The sequence below is a fragment of the Nyctibius grandis genome, chromosome 5 (assembly GCF_013368605.1).
Source record: "Nyctibius grandis isolate bNycGra1 chromosome 5, bNycGra1.pri, whole genome shotgun sequence".
NCBI classification, from domain to species: Eukaryota; Metazoa; Chordata; class Aves; order Nyctibiiformes; family Nyctibiidae; genus Nyctibius; species Nyctibius grandis.
The window spans coordinates 75,158,687-75,177,763 of NC_090662.1; the positions used below are offsets into that span (position 1 = coordinate 75,158,687).

The 19,077-nt window shown below is 49.1% G+C and overlaps 2 protein-coding genes across 2 annotated transcripts; one reads left to right on the forward strand and one right to left on the reverse strand.

Moving 5' to 3' along the window:
* Positions 1–874: 874 nt before the first annotated feature.
* On the forward strand, positions 875–6,787 carry LOC137664389 (homeobox protein NANOG-like). Its single transcript, XM_068402348.1, has 4 exons — positions 875–1,055; positions 4,314–4,588; positions 5,913–6,002; positions 6,425–6,787. The coding sequence occupies exons 1-4, from the start codon at positions 875–877 to the stop codon at positions 6,785–6,787; spliced, it is 909 nt and encodes a 302-aa protein (XP_068258449.1).
* Positions 6,788–13,644: 6,857 nt separating this feature from the next.
* Positions 13,645–16,245, reverse strand: LOC137664058 (homeobox protein NANOG-like). Its single transcript, XM_068401782.1, has 4 exons — positions 16,092–16,245; positions 15,399–15,667; positions 14,562–14,651; positions 13,645–14,061 (listed from the first exon to the last, which is right to left on the reverse strand). The coding sequence occupies exons 1-4, from the start codon at positions 16,243–16,245 to the stop codon at positions 13,645–13,647; spliced, it is 930 nt and encodes a 309-aa protein (XP_068257883.1).
* Positions 16,246–19,077: the final 2,832 nt, after the last annotated feature.

A 19,077-nucleotide genomic window follows, 5' to 3' on the forward strand; every position in this document is an offset into this window, starting at 1 on the left:
TGGTGTTGGATGTGACTTGTCCAGTGTTTATGAGTTTGCGCTGGCACAGACGTGGAAGATGGGCCAGACACATTTTCAGCTGGCTCCCTCAAATGCCTGTGTGAAGGACATTCCTTCTCAGTTAAAAAAAAAAAATGTAGGTTCTAGCCACCAGATCTGATCCTTACTTGTTTTTCCCCCTTGCTCCATCTCTGACATCTGCACCAAGAGTATGGGAAGTGCTGTCAGGTCTGGAGGGTGTGTGAATGTGTGTGTAGGTCTTGTGGGGGTGTCAATGTGACACAAGCCACAAAGCAAGGATCTCAGAACCCTCCCCATAACCTGGAGCCAGGGCTTGAGTTTGCCGAGCATGATACTGAGCAGCTCAGCACCAGACCTACCTCCTGTCCACTCCCATGTGGTGGAGATAGGTTGGGATTTGTTCTCCCAATGCAGTGAACAGCTGTCTTCCACAGGACATCTGCACTCATGGGATTATTTTGTGACAGGACAATTTGAGCTGAGCCCAAAGAAGCAAGTAGGAGGAGGTTTGCTGGGGCTCTGGATCAGACCCCTGCTCAGGGTTGACTGAGGAACCTGCAGAATGGGAAGAATTCAGAAGGGACATATTTTAGCCCTGATGCCATGTGTGGCTTTCTCTCCCCCCCCCCACCCTGCTCTGTCCCCACCCCACCAATCAGGCTCTTTAACATGACAAAGAGCCTCAAGGAGCAGACGATGGTGGATATTGCAGGCCCAGGCAGGGTATAGCCAGCTATAAAGGTAACTGCCTGTCTACATTTCAGGGCTACTTCAGCTTGCTGGTGAGACCTGCCCCCCAAACAAAGGTGGCATCTATTAGAAAGTGGGGGAACCACCCCTTCATCTGCCCTCCATGTGTGCACACTTGACTCTGCCCCCCTACCAGGCTTACCCCAGCGGGCCTGGCATGGGGTACCTGGAATTTTACTGGAACTTGGCAGGGGAGGCAGGACATGCCCCCGCTTCAACTGGGCCAGCAGGAGCCACCAGTGCCAGTCAGTCTCCGGAGGCAGGAGGGAAGAGGCAGACAGCAGGTAAGGCATTTCAGCTAAGTCCTAGAGCTGATCTCCAGGATACCTGTGGTCCCAGATCAGCCACTCACTTAATGACCTTGAGCAAATTTTTCTCTCTCCCTGCCTTGATTTCCTCATGTGTGAGCTGGGCAAAGTGCGATGTGGTAGGCGAGCAGGATGGATGACCCTGGGCAGTCACATTACCTTTCCATGCTGCTTCTCCTTTGTGACTGTGCATCGGTTTCCTAAACCTCACCAGAGCCTGTGGGAGTCCAGGCACTGGCAGGTCTGTGCTCTAGGCTGAAAGGCAGTGTGACAACAGGGTCTCATGAAAGTTCATGGTTCTCAGGGCAGGAGTATCTGGGCCTCCTTTTAGCCAAATGCTGTCATGTGTGCTTTGGAAAGAAACAAATCCTGAAGGTAATTCTGCTCGTGGCATTCCTTATCCCCTTGTGCTCTTCCTGTGGTCATTAAACTTGAGCCAAGGTATGCTCTGAATCACTGTGCTGGGAAGTCTGCTCCCTTTAAGTCCAGTGTTGTTATTCTCTGCTTCTTTTAGTTTGCTATTTTCCTCTCTCTATTTCCCCTCTCCTTTCTGGGCTCTTTTTGCCTTGCCTTTCCCTCTTTGCAAAAAAGTCTCAAGCCTCACCGCAGTGGCATTTTCTGTCCTTGCCATTCCTCTCCCACGCCAGTGAGTTGCAATAGGATAGCTGATGAAAGCAGGTCTTCATGCAGCCCCATTTTATGGTCAGCAGCATAACGCTCTCCTAAAGTCAATGGGTGGGAGGGGAGGGAGGAAAGTGAGCTTTTGGAGTGCCTGTTTCAAGCTGTCAGATGCTATAGAGAGCTACAGGCTCCGGCAGAGTGACTACTGGCTACTTGGCACGTGGCTACTTGCCATGTAGTTTGGAGAAAGGCTTAGGGTCTCTGCATGCTGCCTGCTCCACAAAGGCAGCAGGCAGACTGACTCATTTGAACCCCCAAAGGACCTGGTTATATAGACTTAAAACCCGTCTTCAAACACTCTCCTTCAGTACTTCTCTCTACAGAGAGAGCCCAGTGGCGGAAGCAAAGGCCTACAGATATCAAGAACTTGTGGGATTGAGACTATCTTAGGTTTTCATGTCTATGTTTGTTGCCCTGCTGTTTGTGTTTCTTGCTTCCTCTTTCCTTCACTTTCTTCTCATGGAAGAGGCCTTTGTCTTGAACTCAAGCTGCAGGTGATAAATTACAAGTGGGTTTTGGGATGACAGGCCAATCACGAACATATGGGAGCTTTAGCTCTACAGTGACTTGCTGTGGTTCCTGTCTCACAGAAGACTTTCCAGTTTTCCAAGCCCACATTCTCAGCATGCTCATTTCCAACCTATAAGGTTTTTACTGCACAGCCTGCAGGAGCCAAGCACCCTGTGATCCCACACAAAATTTTATCCTCCCATGCATCCAGGTTGCAGATGTTCAGCTTCCTCACAGGTTCTGCAGTCTACCCCCATGCACATACCACCTCAGGCCCTTGCACCTCTTCTCTTGACAGCCCCTTTCTCCTTGTAGGCAGAATCCCTTTGTAATCCTCATGGTCCTGCTTGCCAGCACCAGAAAACTGCCTCACTACACAACTACCTCTTCACACAGCCTATGCTCTGGGTGGTTATCATCTCCTAGGGATAGGAAATAGCCAAGAGCAGACCTATAAGAGCAGGCAACCCTAGAGTGGCAGGCACCACAAAGACAGCTTGTGCCTCTGTCAGGAGGGTAACAAAGGAAAAGATACAGCAGACATGGCCACCGTTCTGAGGCCCAGCAACACCTGAAGGCTTTTGAGTGATTGATTGCTTAGTAGCCTCTCAGCTTAGGAGAGAAGGAAGGAAGGAAGGAAGGAAGGAAGGGTTTGGTAGGGTGGGTGGGGGGAGCCCATTCCTCTGGAAGACATCAGTACTTTGTTTTGGACATATGTTCAGGGGGTTGAGGAGGGTGTCTCAGTGGGCTTCAGTCATAGCTCTCAGGGTGACTAGGAAGGAGATTGGGAGCTATTGGCTGGGCTCAGTAGTCAGAAAGTGTGTACTGAAAATGGCAGTGCTCCATTCACTGCACCCCCGCTCTCCTGAAATGTCAGTAGGAGAAAAGGCGATAGACCATGCAGAAGGGTTTGCAGACGAGTAGCTGGAGGAAGGAGGGCTGGATGGATTTATCATTGCAGGTATGGGGAAGAGGCGAGACTGGCATTGCAGCCCTTCTGTCAGGGCTGGCCTGAGAAGGTCTCAGCCTCTCACAGACCCCAGCAACCAGGCACCTACCAGAAAGGTGCTGGGATAATCTCACTTGTTAGCATTTTCCTATTCAGGCAGCCTGAATGACTTTGAATCTTGGAAGCTTTTGTCTGGACTAGTAGTCCAGATTGTTTAGGAAGTTTTTCCTTTAGATCTTTATCTCATCTTTATTCTCAAGAGACCCCTTAAGACATGTGCCAGGACAAATGAGAAGGGGCTTGGACACCTTCCTCTGCCCTCTCAAATTTTGTCCCCCATATTGCTGGTACAGGATTACTGACTCTTGACACCTGTCCCACACATCCATCTTTCCTCTCTTCCTCCCCATGTCCATGTCAAATTTCTCACCTTCTTTCTTCTCTCATCAGAAGCCTCTCTCAGCCAAATCTATACATGTGTTTCTAGCAATGGGATGGTCTGTTGGTGGGAGCCACAGGCAAACTGGAGTGAGCCAATATCCAAGGCCTGACTAATGCTCTCCACCTACCGCCCCACCATTGTAAGCACTGACGGCTCTGCCCCACCATACACCCTGGCTGGATGTTGCTTTGCTGCTGTCTATCAAGTGCCTTGAGATTCCTAGGCAGGCAGTTTTGGGGAGTCCAGTCACTAAGCGAAAGCTATGCTTGCAGTCATGACTAGGCCTTTTTACACCTCACTGAGACTAAAATATTACTGGGGCCTTTTGGAGGAGGATAGTAACACTGTGAGCCAATGTGCATCATTCTTCCCTCGCTGCCCTGACTTTTCCACCTGGCAGCTGAGCTGGGTAGCTGCTTGCTGTCAGTGGGCTTGTCTGTACTCACAGATCTATGAAGGAAGGAGGGTGACACAAGCCTTTGCTTTGTCATCCTTCCAGGCAACAGCTTTTGATTTGTTTAGGGTTTTTTTTTGCTTCAAGAAAGACCCTGTCTGGTCAGCAAGGAGCTCTACAGCAGGCAGGGAGCATGCTCATACCCATACAGCTGTGCATTGTCTTGTATACCTTTTCCTGTTGTCTTTTTATTTCTAGAAGTATCTCCAGCTTCGTCCAGCTCTGGGAATTTCAGCCAATTCACACCAGATTCAGCCACCAGTCCACATTCAGCATCCTCATCCCCACCGCCTACAGCTAAGTCTCAGAAGGGCAGAGAAGATGGCATGGAGGGGGTGAGGAAGGCCAAGAACCGCACCGCTTTCTCCAAGGAGCAGCTGCAAACCCTGCACCAGCGGTTCCAGAGCCAGAAGTACCTCAGCCCCCAGCAGATCCGGGAGCTGGCTGCTGCCCTGGGGCTCACCTACAAGCAGGTGAACACGGAGACTTTGACCCATGGTATATCTGTCACATAGCAATTGAATGGTCACATAAGGCAGTGACAGGATGGAAAGATGAGTCCTCAGCAGTGCGTAGGGGCAAAGGTGCCAGCTAACGGTTGCTCCTCTGCCTATTCATGCCCAGAGATCAGAAGCACTTCTGGGGGACAGGAGAGTCAGTGGCACCTCATTGGGGTCTCGCCAGTGAGGGGTCAGTTAAGGGTGCTGTTGCCAACACTTATAGTAGAATTGCAAACACAGTGATGAATATGTTGTTTGTCACAAACAGCCTCTGCTCTGGGCTTGACAGCTCTTTGCAGACTTTTTGCAGGCAACGGTGAACTTCACAGAAACCCTGGCACGCATCAGTTCTTTGAATCCCAGGGCTGTGACATGCTGAAAGCTATTGCTAACTTTTCCCAGGGCTGATCTTGTCCGATATCTAATAACGTCCCATGCTCAGCATTGCCTGACTGCTTGACACCCGCTCCCACCTCCATGTGTGTACTGCTAGCTTCATACATCCCAGCCCTTCAAGGTCTCTGCTGATCTCCAGGTAGTTTGTATGTACTGAACTGGTGCTGGCTCAAATGATGCCTTCCTAAAGCAGAGGGGGCTGGGCAATGGGGCACAAGTGCTTGTGGTTACAAGTCCAAAAGCTGCCTGGAATTTCGATCTCAGAGCTAGGCATGATGGCCTGGATGCCCCAGGATGCCGCGGGACTAAAAGAGTAGTATATGCATTGCATGCACACACACACTGAACTGGTTCTGTCAGGAACAAGACCGGTGGCGTGGGACAATCTGTTCTTTCCTTCAATCCACATCCCTGCAAGGCTGCTTTCACAGCCCAGACATAGCCCTGGGGGCAAACAGCTCTGGAATTCACCCCATCAAGGAGCTTTGAATTTGGGAACTGCTGAGTGCAAGGAGCAAGCTGCTCTCTTCTCCTCTCACAAGCATGCAGAAACAGTGTCTCAGAAGTTTGCTTGTAGCACAGGGAGCTTGTAGAGACCCGGGTGGGTCTTATTCGCACCTGTCGTTCATTGTTGTGATTAAAATGAGTCAATTTGTCACAGCTATAACTGGACATAATGCTGCTTCCTCCCCCCACCATGCAGATGCACTAGCCACCTGCTGAGGCTGCTAGACAGACATCTCCCCTTTCCAACAACCCCAGGGAGCTCTTAAAGGCCTTTATCTGCTGCTGCCCATATAGCTATGCCATCTGGTCACTCTTCATCTGCTTGTGAATCTGATAACGTTTGCTCTTCCCTCTCCTTTGCTGATGTTTTCTCTGCTGTCCCTTCCCCACCCAGGTGAAGACCTGGTTCCAGAACCGGAGGATGAAGCTGAAAAGGTGCCAGAAGCATAGCCTGTGGACTGAACGGGCTCAGTGCCTCATGCAAGTAAGAGCACAGAACATGGCTCAGCATGGCCCTTCTATCTGGGCAGATAAATCCTGTGATATATTTCCTCCATGGAGGAGAAACTTAAGCATACAAGTATCAGCATACCCTGGTGTGTTCAGCTCAGAGGCACAGACTTGGCATGACTCTCCATGTTCTGTAGGTAGCCTAGCAATGGGCTGACTATGCCACTGAAATGCTTCCAGAGAAAAGCTGTTTTTCTTATGTATGTGTATGTATCTGACTGTGTATCCACCCCTGGGTTATGGAGATGATTATGGTTCTTCTTGCCCTCCCATGCCATTCCTGCTGATCGAGAGACAATGATGTGAAATGTGAAGGGACAGAGCCCCAGTACATGTCAGGCCTGTGGACACCAGTGGAGAAGCTATGTGTTCTGATTCACTGTCTTTCCCTTTCAGAGTGGCTTCCAGCCAAGTACTTACCTGGAGGTGCACCCCAAATTCCACCAGGGATACCCGATCACTGCAGCCAGCAACATCCAAACCATGCCTCCCCCACATCAGCACTATGGAGCAGGGCAGAACGCTTACACGATCGTGACCAGTGAGGATGGAGGAGTCTTTGGCAAAGGTGGGGGCACCTGCAGCGTCCAGCAGACAGTGGGCTTCATTGCACAGCACAAAGTAGACTTTTACCACAGCTGTCCTGGCAGCGTGGAATATCCAGGCACGAAGACAGCTGACAGCTGTAACTTTCACCACTCGGCCACCGTGGGGGCTCCTTTCCCAACCACTGCTGGCCACCATCTCTATCATTCCTAAGCACTGTGGATGTGGGGTACTTGGGCATGTGGGGACCAAATCTTATTCTCATCTTTGCCTTTGTTATTCATGTGCTCTCCAACTCAGGGGCATCATGTAGCTAGAACCTGTTTTGGCATCCAAATATGTGCCTGCAAGCATGCACAGCCACACAGACATGCAGTTACCTGTTTGCCCATATGTGTACATACAGCCCTTCATTCATATGCCTTTACATATGCACACACACCCCCCCCCCTTCTTTATTGGCACAGACAACCAAGTACCCTTGTAACAAGACCCAAGATCTGGCTACCTAGATTATTCCCTGGATCTTCTAAATTATGGATCTTGTAACTTGTCTCAGAGGAGGCATAGATTCCTTTGGGAATCTCATTTGTACACATCACTGTACAGCTGTGTATACATAACACATGAAGCCAAGGGCTGTATGGAGATGTGCTGGTCACATACTTTTCACTGAAGTTGGAGAAGTTATTGTCATATGCCAGGCATCCATCTAATGGTTAAACCACCAGTTCTGTAGGTGAGCCACAAAGTATAGAATTGATGAAGTGTCTAGTGAAGGGAGATGTGACACGTAGCTTGCAGAAAGGCTGATAAGATGATGTTATAAGCATAAAAATGATAAATAAGCTCTTTGTTCTAATCTGTATCTTTTTATGCCTCCCCTTAAGGAAACCTAACAGTGCATTCAATTTGGCAAATAATAAAATATTTTTTAAGGTGGATTATGTATTTTTCTGTATCTTTTTTACACTGTAATAGACCATTGCAGTATGAAATCCAGATGGAGCATAGATAGCCATAGCAACCATATGCCATTGTTATTACTGATTTGTCTCTGAAAATATAAACAGATTTTCCTGTGTTATCAGTGGATCAGCTTCATGACTCCTGGCAATGTCAGATATCTAGAGTCAAAAGATCAGGTGAGTAACTACCACTGACCTATTTCCCCTACCCAGCAATATTTAATACTGGTACTGGCTAAAGCATAGAGGTACCACCATTTCTAAACTTAATTCTGTGTAAGTGTCTAAGTACCTAAAACCAGATGTGTCTATCGAAGTATATTTAATAACAGGGCCCCAGTTCCCTGAGTCACAGGTTTTCTATCAGTTACTCTTTGATTATGACAATGACTTCATCTTAATGCAATGAAGTACCTTATTGCAATGAAGTAGCTGTCGTGGTTAAAAAAAAATGAGCAGAAGATGAAGGCAACTGATGTCTGCCACTGAAGTAATAAGGGGCATGGTCTTCTATTGGCAAAGCCGGTTTATGTCCCTGTGCCTCACAGTTGTTTGTTCCCAGCTCCACTTCCTCATGCAGCCACTCTTTGACACTGGTTGTTCAGCTACACTGTTTATACAGCTGTACTGTAAACTGTATGGCCAGCATGATTTGGGGAACAATAAGGCCTTTTGCACGGTGAATTTCTAAATCATACCATTTTGGCTCTCCTTTTTAAAGCACAGCCCCACACAAACTTGTCCTACACCAAATAAATGCCTAAGCTTGGGAAAGACACATTCTTGCAGCCACTGCACCATCAGAGGGGTGGGGATCAATTGAGTTAACTTCACTGAAAAGGTGCTGGTTAACATCTGAAGGTGGACTACAATAGCAGCAATTATCAGGGCTCTCACATGAGTGGAGAAGGAGATTTTTCAGCTCCTTTGGAACCAACAGTGCTGCTACTAACCTAAATATCACTTGAAACCTTTCCATGCCACCCCATCAAAGGCTGCTGTAGGTGAAAAAGTTGAGCTTGTGACTGCTTCTCACTTATAATTCTCTGAAAAATGAGTCACCTGTCATGCCCTGTTCCTTCAGGGATGCTTTAGGACAGGCAGGATCTTGGTGTGAAGTCACTGGGACTGGCTTGCAGAAGGATGCTGGCTATAAGAATGACAGCTGTGATCTCCCTACTATTGACCTTCAGCAAAGCTGTGCTAAGAAATACTACCAAATCTTGCAGTTTCCTCGAGAGACCTATAACATTTTTCAGAGGCCATCATTCAAAGACAAAGCTTATTGACACAGGTGGTTCCAGAGACCAAAAGCCTGGAGCAATTCAAACAGGCAAGTAAGCAACTTCCAGGAAGGGAGTTCATTGATGTCTGCTCTAGCAAGAGCTGCATTCCCAATGCCCTGTGTAGTACAGCAGGAATGCAGCTCCCCTTACAGGCAGTCCCTCAGCCACCACCAGCCAGAGAGGGACACTGGGGACTTGCTTTCACTTCTGGTGTTTCCCTAGTATCTAGCAATGACTTGGGGCTCACCAAAGGCAGGAGTTCCGATGTTGCAATTTGTAAAAGATTTAGTGATTCAGACACAGCCCAGCTGCTAGAGGCACATGCTGTCTGTGAGCAGATGGACTTCCATTAAACATGAGAAATTAATTCTAGCCTGGTTATGAAAGAGATTCACAGATATGACCTGAGGGTGCTCCTCAAAACTTTGGACAGCATGAGGATAACATGGCTCTCACAGGAAAGGAAAACCATTTTTTTCCATCTAAGATCAGTGTCATGCTTTTGGTTTCTTCATGCCTCTTGACTGCTCAGTATCAGTCAAGATGCTGCTGGCCACTGATGATGGGCCAAGCGAAAGATGTGTGGCAATGCTTTACTGAAAATTTCCGAAGCCCTATTACCTCAGCATTTGAGTCATGCAGTGTAATTAGATAACTAAATCTAACGTTTACACATGCCTGTAGGGAAGAGCCTATTAGAGCAAAGATCATGCCTTTTATCTGCACTGTAGAGACAACTGTGGCTGTGAGCCCTTGCTCGTGGGCTACTCAGAAGAAACATCTATAGCTTGTAAAACATCACTGCAGGCCATGTTGACATGGAGAGCAAGGAACAGGGATGCTTGCACCACTACTTGCTTGGTATTTTGCATATGGGACAGCAAAGGCTGGAATCCAGTAAACTAGAGAATAAAGCCTGGTCTACGTAGCTTGTACTAGATCTAATTTCTTCAGTTTGGATGGAGTTCTTTGCACCACTGGAGCTACATCTCTAGCATTGACAAACTGGAGTGTTGACACTGCAGAGATACTGTGCAAGCTCAGTGTATTCCCACAAGCTATAATACCTATAGAGCTCCATATGAACTTACAGCTTGATCCTACAAATATTTGCTGGCAAGGTGAATCATGTTTGCAGTGTGCAGAAATCACTGTTACACCGCACAGTCACAAAAAGCAGCAGTCCTAATGGGGATGTATTGTATCCCAGCAGAAAGGGCTTTTACGGACATGCATTTACTTCCTCTGAGGAACTGATACAAACCCTTTTGGAAGCATGGGTCTGGAGGGATTAGTTGCAGCCCCACCAGTTTTGGTAGTAGTGCTGCTGTTTCTGTGCAGCTGTTTCACATGGTGAGGTGACTCAGGCACATCAAGGTAATAGAGATCTCCAGCACTGTGGAAAGGCAGAGTCTTACTTCATTCCGCAGCTTCTAGCAACCCTTCCTGATCTACTAGCAGTCCTTTCCAGCCCACCCACCAAAATCCCAACAGCAGCCACTCTGCATGTTCCCTCCAGCTCTGCAACTACATGTACTTGCCAAACCTGCGTGCACCCTCGTCTGAGCAACCAGGGGAATAACACACCCATGAAGGAACACTCAGTTTCTGCAGAATGCTCCCATGGTAAAGGCAGTAACAAAAACCACAGCATGCAGAGCAGGTCATCTCAGCCCCAGGGCTATTTTAACAACAATATCTCTTTCTGCAGCAGGACCTCTACCAGGAGGTAGGAACATGGAAGGGAAACACACCCAAGCAGCACAGGTAAGCTATAGCAAGCATTGTCTGCAATCATCCTGTGAAGACCTGTGCACCTTCTGTATTTCTTTAGAGCTTAAGTTTGCATCTTAATTTAGGGAAAAAAAAAAGTAAAAAAAGTACTACAGTATTGCAAAAGGAAAGTGGACATGCTTCGGCACCCACACAAGCAGGTTCTGTTCAGCAAAGGGCCTGTAGCAGTCTGAGCAGCCGCCAGTTTAGCTAACTGTGCTCAGTGGGAGTACCCATTGAACCACCCCTTTCAGGGAGATGAAAAGCTCTGGTGGTGTACTGTAGTTTAAGGAACCTGGGATTAAACCCAAATATATAATTTTTGCTAGTTTAAACTATGGCTATTAACAGGAGCTTGGTTCTGCTGATACAGCAGTAGCATCAGCCATTGAACACCAACAGCTGCCTTGTTCCATCAGTGCTGCTGTCCATGGACACTTGCAGCCCTTGGCTGCATGCAAGTTGCACAGGTGTTCAAACTAAGAGATATATAAGGAAAGCAAGGCTCTGACGAGCCAAAGCTCATTGAGCAGAAAGAAGTTCATTGAGTCTCTACATTAGTGGCTGCTGATGCACTGCTGGGACTGCTTCAGGCGCAATGAGTGTCTCACATGTTTCAGTACCTTTTAAATATTGCTCCCAGCTGTTAAGAGGAGATAAATGCAGTCTTGGGGCAAAGCAGGGAAAGCAGCAAGTTTTTCTTTCAATGCTGGGGCCAGGATTCACTTACTTACACACAAACATCTATTGCCATTTGAGGTTAGTACAAGAACCCCAAGAGAGCTGCAGCCTCAAAGAGGTAGGATTTCCAGACCTCTAACTGTGACCTTCTGGAGCAGCAGCAGGTGGCCATACAAACTCAAAAGACACTTTCTTTTTCTCATACCTGTACCGAGTATCCCTCATACTTAAATAGTTATTTTGAAGCATTGCAGTTTAAGGACTAACACAACCATGTTCCAGGGCTGCACATTACTGCAAGCCAGCAGCTAGCAATCCAGTTTCCTAACCCTGGAGTTCTCCCCCCTCCCTGGCACTAGGCAACACACCTGCATATTAAAACCAAGGCTGATGGACTTCTGTGACCTACTTCTTTTAAATAGTTGCTAGATCCTACTTCTGGGAGAAACACAGTAGGATTACTTTTTTCCTCCTTTCTTCAGTACTGCTGGGCTAACCTGTGCAGAATAACCATTCTCATAGCAGGCTGTTCCAGTTCAAGCTGGCGACACTGTTTCAATGTTAATATTAAGTAATTTATTTTCAATTCAAACAAGTTTGTAAGAACATTAAGCAGAAACAACGTGATAAAAGACAACATGCACATAACATAAAACATGCTTAAGATCACTGCAAGAAAATCCACTTTAAGAAAAATTACTCTGGAACAACAAATTTTTGCCTCCTTTGCAGTGAAAGTTTAACCATGACATACAACCCTTGAGCAGACATTCGAAGACAGGGTTGCAGTAAAAATTGTGCACTAACAACAAACAACTCTACCACAGAAATATTTATGCTTTTACCATCTCGTTTACTCTTGCCAGTTCATGCCATTTTGTATTCTTGGGCAGTGGCAGACTGGACTCTGCAATTCCACACCTTGTAAAAACATCAGTTTCACCTAGATTAGAGCTGACTTCCAGTTTCTCCATACCGGAAGAGATGATTCAGTCATTTAAAAAAACAAAAACAAAAACAACAAAACCCACAAATTTTAATTGGCATTTTCCTCATTTTGTCTAACTAGGTTTCTCTAAACTTCTCACCTCCTCCAGAGCTTGGGTACTTGTGTCAGATCTGGCAGCCAGTGCCCTCTTCAACAGAAAAATGCAGAAGAGATCCAACTAAGCTCTGGGGAAGGGACAAAAATCCTATACACTTAAAAAAACCCCTGAGATTAGACAAGAGAGTGGGGAACCATCCTGCTCTAGCCCCTTGGATGACAACTCCACTGGGACCCAACAGGATTCCTTCCCCCAAAATCTAGGTTCCAGGGTAAGTGACATTAAATCACCTTTAAAATAACCAAGTCTTTTACCTAGCTGCCCGCCTCTACCCCAGAGAAAGCTGCACTGTAGTGGTGCTGTGCTTGTGAAGTGCTAGGGGACCATCACGTACAGATAAGCAGACTGTTCTCACCACTCCGAAGATGACTACACACAGCTGCTCCTCACACTTCCAACAAGGGCACTTTGGGCTACTCTTTGCTGCAATTTGCAGGTTGGGACAAGCCAACAGTCTGTAAGCAGAGAGATGTAGAAAGGCAAAGTCTAAACTGGGTGGGGAGTTAGCAGCTTTGGAAACCACAGAGGAAGTTTCCACATGAGACAGGGGCAACACTCTACCCCCTTCTCTCTCCTCTGCTCCTTCCCTCCTCTCAACTGCCCTATGTACACAGGAGGGCAGCAGGCAAGAGGTAGGCAGGTGCTGACCTCTCCAGGAGGAGTTGCTGAAAGTAACTGGATCAAGTCATCCAAGATCAGATGATCCCATTTACCTTTTCAGCGAGGGAGGAGAGGATGCAGATTGAAGAACCTATTAGCAGTTAGCTAACTGAGGTGGCAACAGAACTAGGCAAGACAGTAGGAAAGATCCTGGGCTACAACAGGGTATTTCTAGCAGAAATATGCTGAAGTACAGGGGTTTTCTTCTCCAGCAAAGCTCTGCTGCAAGACACACAGGGCAAGGATCAGAGATTACCCACTAAAGAGGCAGCAGAGGAAGGAGAGACTTGGGATAGTAAAACCAGACCTTTACCACTTCTGCTGCTGCTGGCTGTGGCATTGCACATTCTCCTCCACAAACGAAGTTTCATCTATCCACACACAAAACACCCTTGCCCAGGGTTAGCTATGAACAGACTGGTGCCTTTAAACAGAAAACTAACCCAAGGCAGCAGGGTGCTGAGCCCCAGCAATGGTTAAAACAGGAGTAGGGGAGGAGGGGCAAGAGAAAGGAGTAGAAACTGGATCCCTGAGACAAGACCCTAGAAACCCCATGAGAGAAAACAGGAGAAGGGAGAAAAAAAAAATACGTAGACCTAGGGCTCATAACCACTCTGGGTCCCCAAGGGATGCCAAGGGCCCTGGTACTGATGCCGTACAGGAGAGCTTGAGAACTGTGTGATGCTGTCAGAGGTGCTCTGGAAGCTGTAGGTGTCTTCTGACTCCAGGGTGACATAATCCACATCAGCAGGGTAGCCATGATAGAAGTTCACCTGCTGGCTGAAGAAACCCATGGCTTGCTGGGTATTGCAGCTTGTCCCACCTTTTCCAAAAAGCCCCTCATCCTCCACAGCCACGATCGAGTACAGGCTCTGCCCATTCCCATAAGTCTGGCCACCGCTGTAAACCTGGTGCATGTTGGTCACAGCCTGAAGGTTTCTGCTGGCACCAACAGGGAAGCCCTGGTGAAACGTGGGGGTTATTTCCAGGTATGCAGCCTGATGGAACCCGTTCTAGGGGAGACAGAGAAGGCTGTTCAGTAATGCAGAGCACCACACCAACTGTGCCCATTCTTTTGGATGGGTCATCTGATCTCCTCCGCCCCCTCCCCCAAGCCAAACAATAGTGTCTTTTTCATACTCATTGTCCTAACTATAGGCTTGTAATAGCAGAGATTACAAGATCTTAAATTAGTAATCTCCAACTCAACAAGTCCAGGAGCACCATGCTGGGGAGAAAACCAGCGTGATTAGCCTTGCTGGCCCTGTTTGGCTATTTTGTTTTCTCTCCAGTCACAATTGGAAGATAAGTGGACTGGAAACAAAGCTCTTTCAGTTGCCAGGGAAGGCTTAAAATAGATGCCACCGTAAGCCCTATTTCAAGAAATACAACTGCGTTGGTAGTATCCAGTCACGTGCATTGTTCAAGTTAGCAGGTTGGACATGAGGGACTTCTCCCCACAGACTGGAGGAACCATGACTAGTGGTGATGGGGGAAGGGGAAATTATCTCACCTGTGGTAGATACACTGCTTTTTCCACCCACTGGCTGTCCTTCTGGCAACGTTTAAATTTCATCCGTTGGTTCTGAAACCATGTTTTCACCTGGAAGTGATAGGGAAAGGACATAGGACATTAGAAATTAATTTTCATAGCTTACCACACATCCTAAAGATGTTTTGCCTTATACTGCAATCCAGTTTCTGCTTGGCTCCTAATACTGTGCATAATTTCAGCAGCTAACAATGTGTAGCAGATCCAGCTAGCTGTAGAATCACAGAGCTGAGACATGAAAACTAACGTTCTTACTCCTCAGATCACCATGGGATCTTTCATGACATCAAAAGCCCTAGCTGAAAGACAGGCCAAGACAACTGCAGAAACGCAGCTTGTACAGCGGCAGCATCTCACTGCTGCACCAAGATCAGTGCTGACTCACGAGTGAGTCATTCCTTCAGTCATACACAAAGACCCTCTCTCTAGGGAGAGACCAGGGTGCTGCTCTAAGAAAGGCAACTTGCATAGCAGTGCAAGTATCTGACTTCTCACATTTATCAGAAACGACACTTGTCCACACAGAACAGTAACCTGCCTCTGCATAGCCCTGCTCTGTACGCACTTTCAAACACCTGCATAGAGTGGGTGGATAGTGCTGGAACCAAACATAAGTGGAAGACTGAGTCATAAGTTTTCACACCCTCTGCTCTCTCACATAACCAATGGCATAAACAAGACCACGAAAGAAACTCATCTCTAGGGTCTAAGAAAAAAGGAAAACCGCCCCAAAAAAACTGCTCACAAGATCACTTCACACCAGGGATGCAACTCAGCTGCTCAGAGCAAGACATTCACCTGCTTGTATGTGAGCCCCAGGACAGCAGCCAGCTCCCGGATCTGCTGGGGGCTGAGGTACTTCTGGCTCTGGAACCGCTGGTGCAGGATTTGCAGCTGCTCCTGGGAGAAGGCCGTGCGGCTCTTGGCCTTCTTCACCACACCCTCACCTTCCTTCTTCACCTTCTGGAAAGAGGAATGGGGAGATGGGCGCTCTGCGGTGGGGCTAGTGGCAGAGTCCGGGGTGTACCGGATGAGTGTCCCAGAGCTGGAGGAAGCTGGAGAGACATCTGAGGAGAAAAGAGAGCACTGGGGTGAGCAGGGTCTGGCAGAGAAGAGTCAAAGACTTCGAAGTCCAGCTTCATCGGGAGAAGTTAAGATTGCAGATGCCCTGGGGATTTGCAGGGGCTCCGCAGCCGCAGGCAGCGCGGAAAAGTGCCGTGTGTCGGCACGGGCACCCTCGGGGCAGCGGAACTGAGACCCTTCTCTGCTCCCACCTCTGTCCCATCCCGCCTGGACGCAGGGGCCGCTGGCAGCCGCTGCTTCCAGCGGGGCGGCCGGCGGGGCAGCACCCGTCACACCCTCGCCGGGACGGGGGGGCCACCGGCATCGCCCCCCACCCCCGGTGCAGGAGAGGCACAAGGGACACAACCACCCCCCAAGCCGAGGGCAGCCCGACGGCTCCCTCGGGGCCAGCCGGGCCGGAGAGCGTACCTGGGTGGCTGGGCGTCTTCTCCGCCGCGGGCAAGGGGAGGGCGTCCGCCGCCGGCGCCTCCTCGGCGGGCACGCTGTCCATGCTCCCTGGGGAGAGCCAGTAACAGTCCCCGTGCCTGGGCAGGTAGGGCGGCATGACCAGGTGGGCACTCATGGCCGGGCCGGGACCCCCAGCCCCGAGCAGGCGGCGAGCTGGAGGGAGAGGCTGCAGGCAGCCCGCGGGCAGGTACCCCATTAGGGGAGGTGGGGGGATGCTTTATGTCCTCCCCAGTCTAGCCTTGGCTAGAAGGGATTGTCATGGCCATTGTCATGTTAAAAGTCAGTTGATTGGTGGGGAGGGGCTTTGGGGGTATTCAGGGAGTGGGGGAGGGCTGGGGCGGCAGGCCCTGCTTCCCAGCTTGGCTAGTCCTAGGTGCGGCGGTGGGGGTCAGGCCGTTGCTGCCAGCACACCCCTCCCTGCTGGGGGGTGGGAGGAAGAGCCTTGTTTCCCCCTCGGGGCCAGAAGGCCTGAGCAGAGCCGCCTGGTGAGTTGGACAGGGCTTGGCAGACACCCCCCACCCCCACATTTAGCACTCTTGCTCCCCACCTCCGCCTCCTCACCGGTCCCCACCCAAATGCAAAGAATGGAGGGGAACCCGGAGCCTGCCCCCGGGCATGCGGAGGCTCTGCGTGTCTGCATTGCAGATCGCGACCATCACTGCGAACAGATAAGCCCTCCACCTCCCCGCAAGTGAATACAGACTGGGGGCAGGGGGCCGGCGCTGCAGAGCGGTGTCTGTGTTGCGGGGAAGGGGGCTCAAAGACAGACAAGCTGCTTCTCCAGCGGCTAGCCCAAGGCTGAGACAGGCAGGCCTGTTTTGCAGGGGCACAAAGAAATGGCACTTCACCTTTTTCAAGCTTCTTTCCTCAGCCATTTGACACCTTTTTTTTTTTTTCTTTTGAAAGAAGTGATAGCTTAAAAAAATGTTTATTTTTGCTACGCACCAGGGAGAGGTGGGAATCACCCAGCTGGATCCCAAAGGAAACGAGAGCAGTGTAGCTATAAATGAGCCTTATAGATCTTAAGGATTTGAAGCCAGGGTCTACAGTCTGCTTGGAGAAGATAAACTCCTTCTCCCCATTCCCCCAGCTACTTTCTTTAAGAAAATTAAAAGCTTATTGGCAAGAACTCACAGCCCGGGAGTTACAAAACTTGGAAAACCACCTGGAAGAAGTACAAATGAGGGCATATAACACATAAGCAAATTCCCCACCTCCCCCAGTGCCAGAAAACAGGCACCTACCTGTACACAAAAGCAGGGGAGTAGTTACTAACGTGTTGCACCGTTAAAAATCTTCTGGAGATGACAGAGAAGGTCCTCCCTTAACTTCTATATATCTTCTCCTCCTCCCCTCTTGAGTCATGATGAGAAGCGAGCCCCAGCTGGTGCCCTGAGCCCACCACTGCAAGGGAACACTGCGGCCCTGCTCGCCTGGAGGGGTCCTTGTCGGGCCCATCTTTGATCATCTCCTAATTAACGGTGATTTCGTTTCTCAGTTAGAATCCGGACAGGATCCAGACGGAGAGACGATTAGGAACGTGGGGGAAAGTGATTATAATCGGGCAAGAGGGGTGAAATATAGAGCTAGAGCCAGAGCCTTCTCGCCCCAAAGCAAGCAGTGCCAGCTGGGGGGCTGCCCATGGCCCCGGGGCTCCCCCTGCCCTCGCAGACCTGGGCCGTGGGTTTCGGGCAGGTCCCTTGCTTGTTGTCAGCCACGCTAACGCACACACAGAGAGGGATTCTGCCACGGACGCGAAGCCATTGTGCTGCCCGTTGTGGGGGCGAGGACCCACGGTCCCCTGCAAACAGGGCTGCCCCGGGACACTCGTGCTCCCCGCGGGGACTCTCAGAGTTCATCAAAACCAGCCCGGTGCAAAGACAGAGAAAAACACAGGGTTGCAGAGTTGGGGGTGGGGGGGGGGACAGGGGACTGGGGGGACTGTGTCTGCAAACCAAAGCCCTTGCGTTGGGCTGTCTCACGGCAATGACAGCTCAAGGAGCGCCCTGGGTCTGCCTCTGTGGTGCGCAGCAGGCGAAATAATTTTCTGTACTGATACCCTACTATTGGCGAGGGCACCCGGCTGGAGACTGTGCACTGGAGGGCTGCAGCAGGCACTGCCGGCCCTCCGAGGGGCTGCAGGAACCCCCCAGGCGTTGGATGGGACACGGCTTGTGATGGACACCAGCCACAGAGGGACTAGCATTTTGTGTGTGTGTGGGTTTGTAATTTTCCTATATAGGTCAGTTTTCATGTATAGATCAGATTCTCTCCCAGAAACAGACCTGCTTTGCAGTGTGCAAGGAACAGATTTAATTTCCCCTCTCCTTTTTCTTTTTTTTTTTTTTTCTGTCTGTGTTCATATTTTGATTTTTTCATTCCACTTGTCTTCCATTCCCTTTGTTTTTATGTTTCAACCACCAAATCTCTTTTCCGTATGTCCCCTTCCAGTAAGGAGAATTTGCTCCCTCTCCCCAACCATACCTCTAATGAGGTGACCAAACATATATTTTTTTAATGTCTTTGTGAGAGAAACAAAACTTGTGTGAGTGTGTAAAACCATACCATCTAAAGTCAGAATTTATTTAGGAAAAGATATCCCATTATTTCCCCCCAAATAAATGATACACATAAAAACATCTTGGGAAGATAAATCCACAGGCCATATAGGCACAGCGGATGTTACGGGAAGCATGATGTGGAGATGTGGACATTTGAGAGTCTCCCCAGGGTGTTAGGTCTGGGACATCTGCCCTGTGGCACCATCAGCCTGATAGCTGGATATACTGCCCATGAATGTCTGGAGCTGATGTGTTTTTAAAAAATACCTGTTGGGAATGACTCATAGAGCAGATGCAAGTATCCATTCATGTTTCTTTCGGAGCTGTTCTCAGCTGGAACAGCAACAAGTTCAGATCTAGTCTAGTCCTGTTCTTCCTAACAGGGT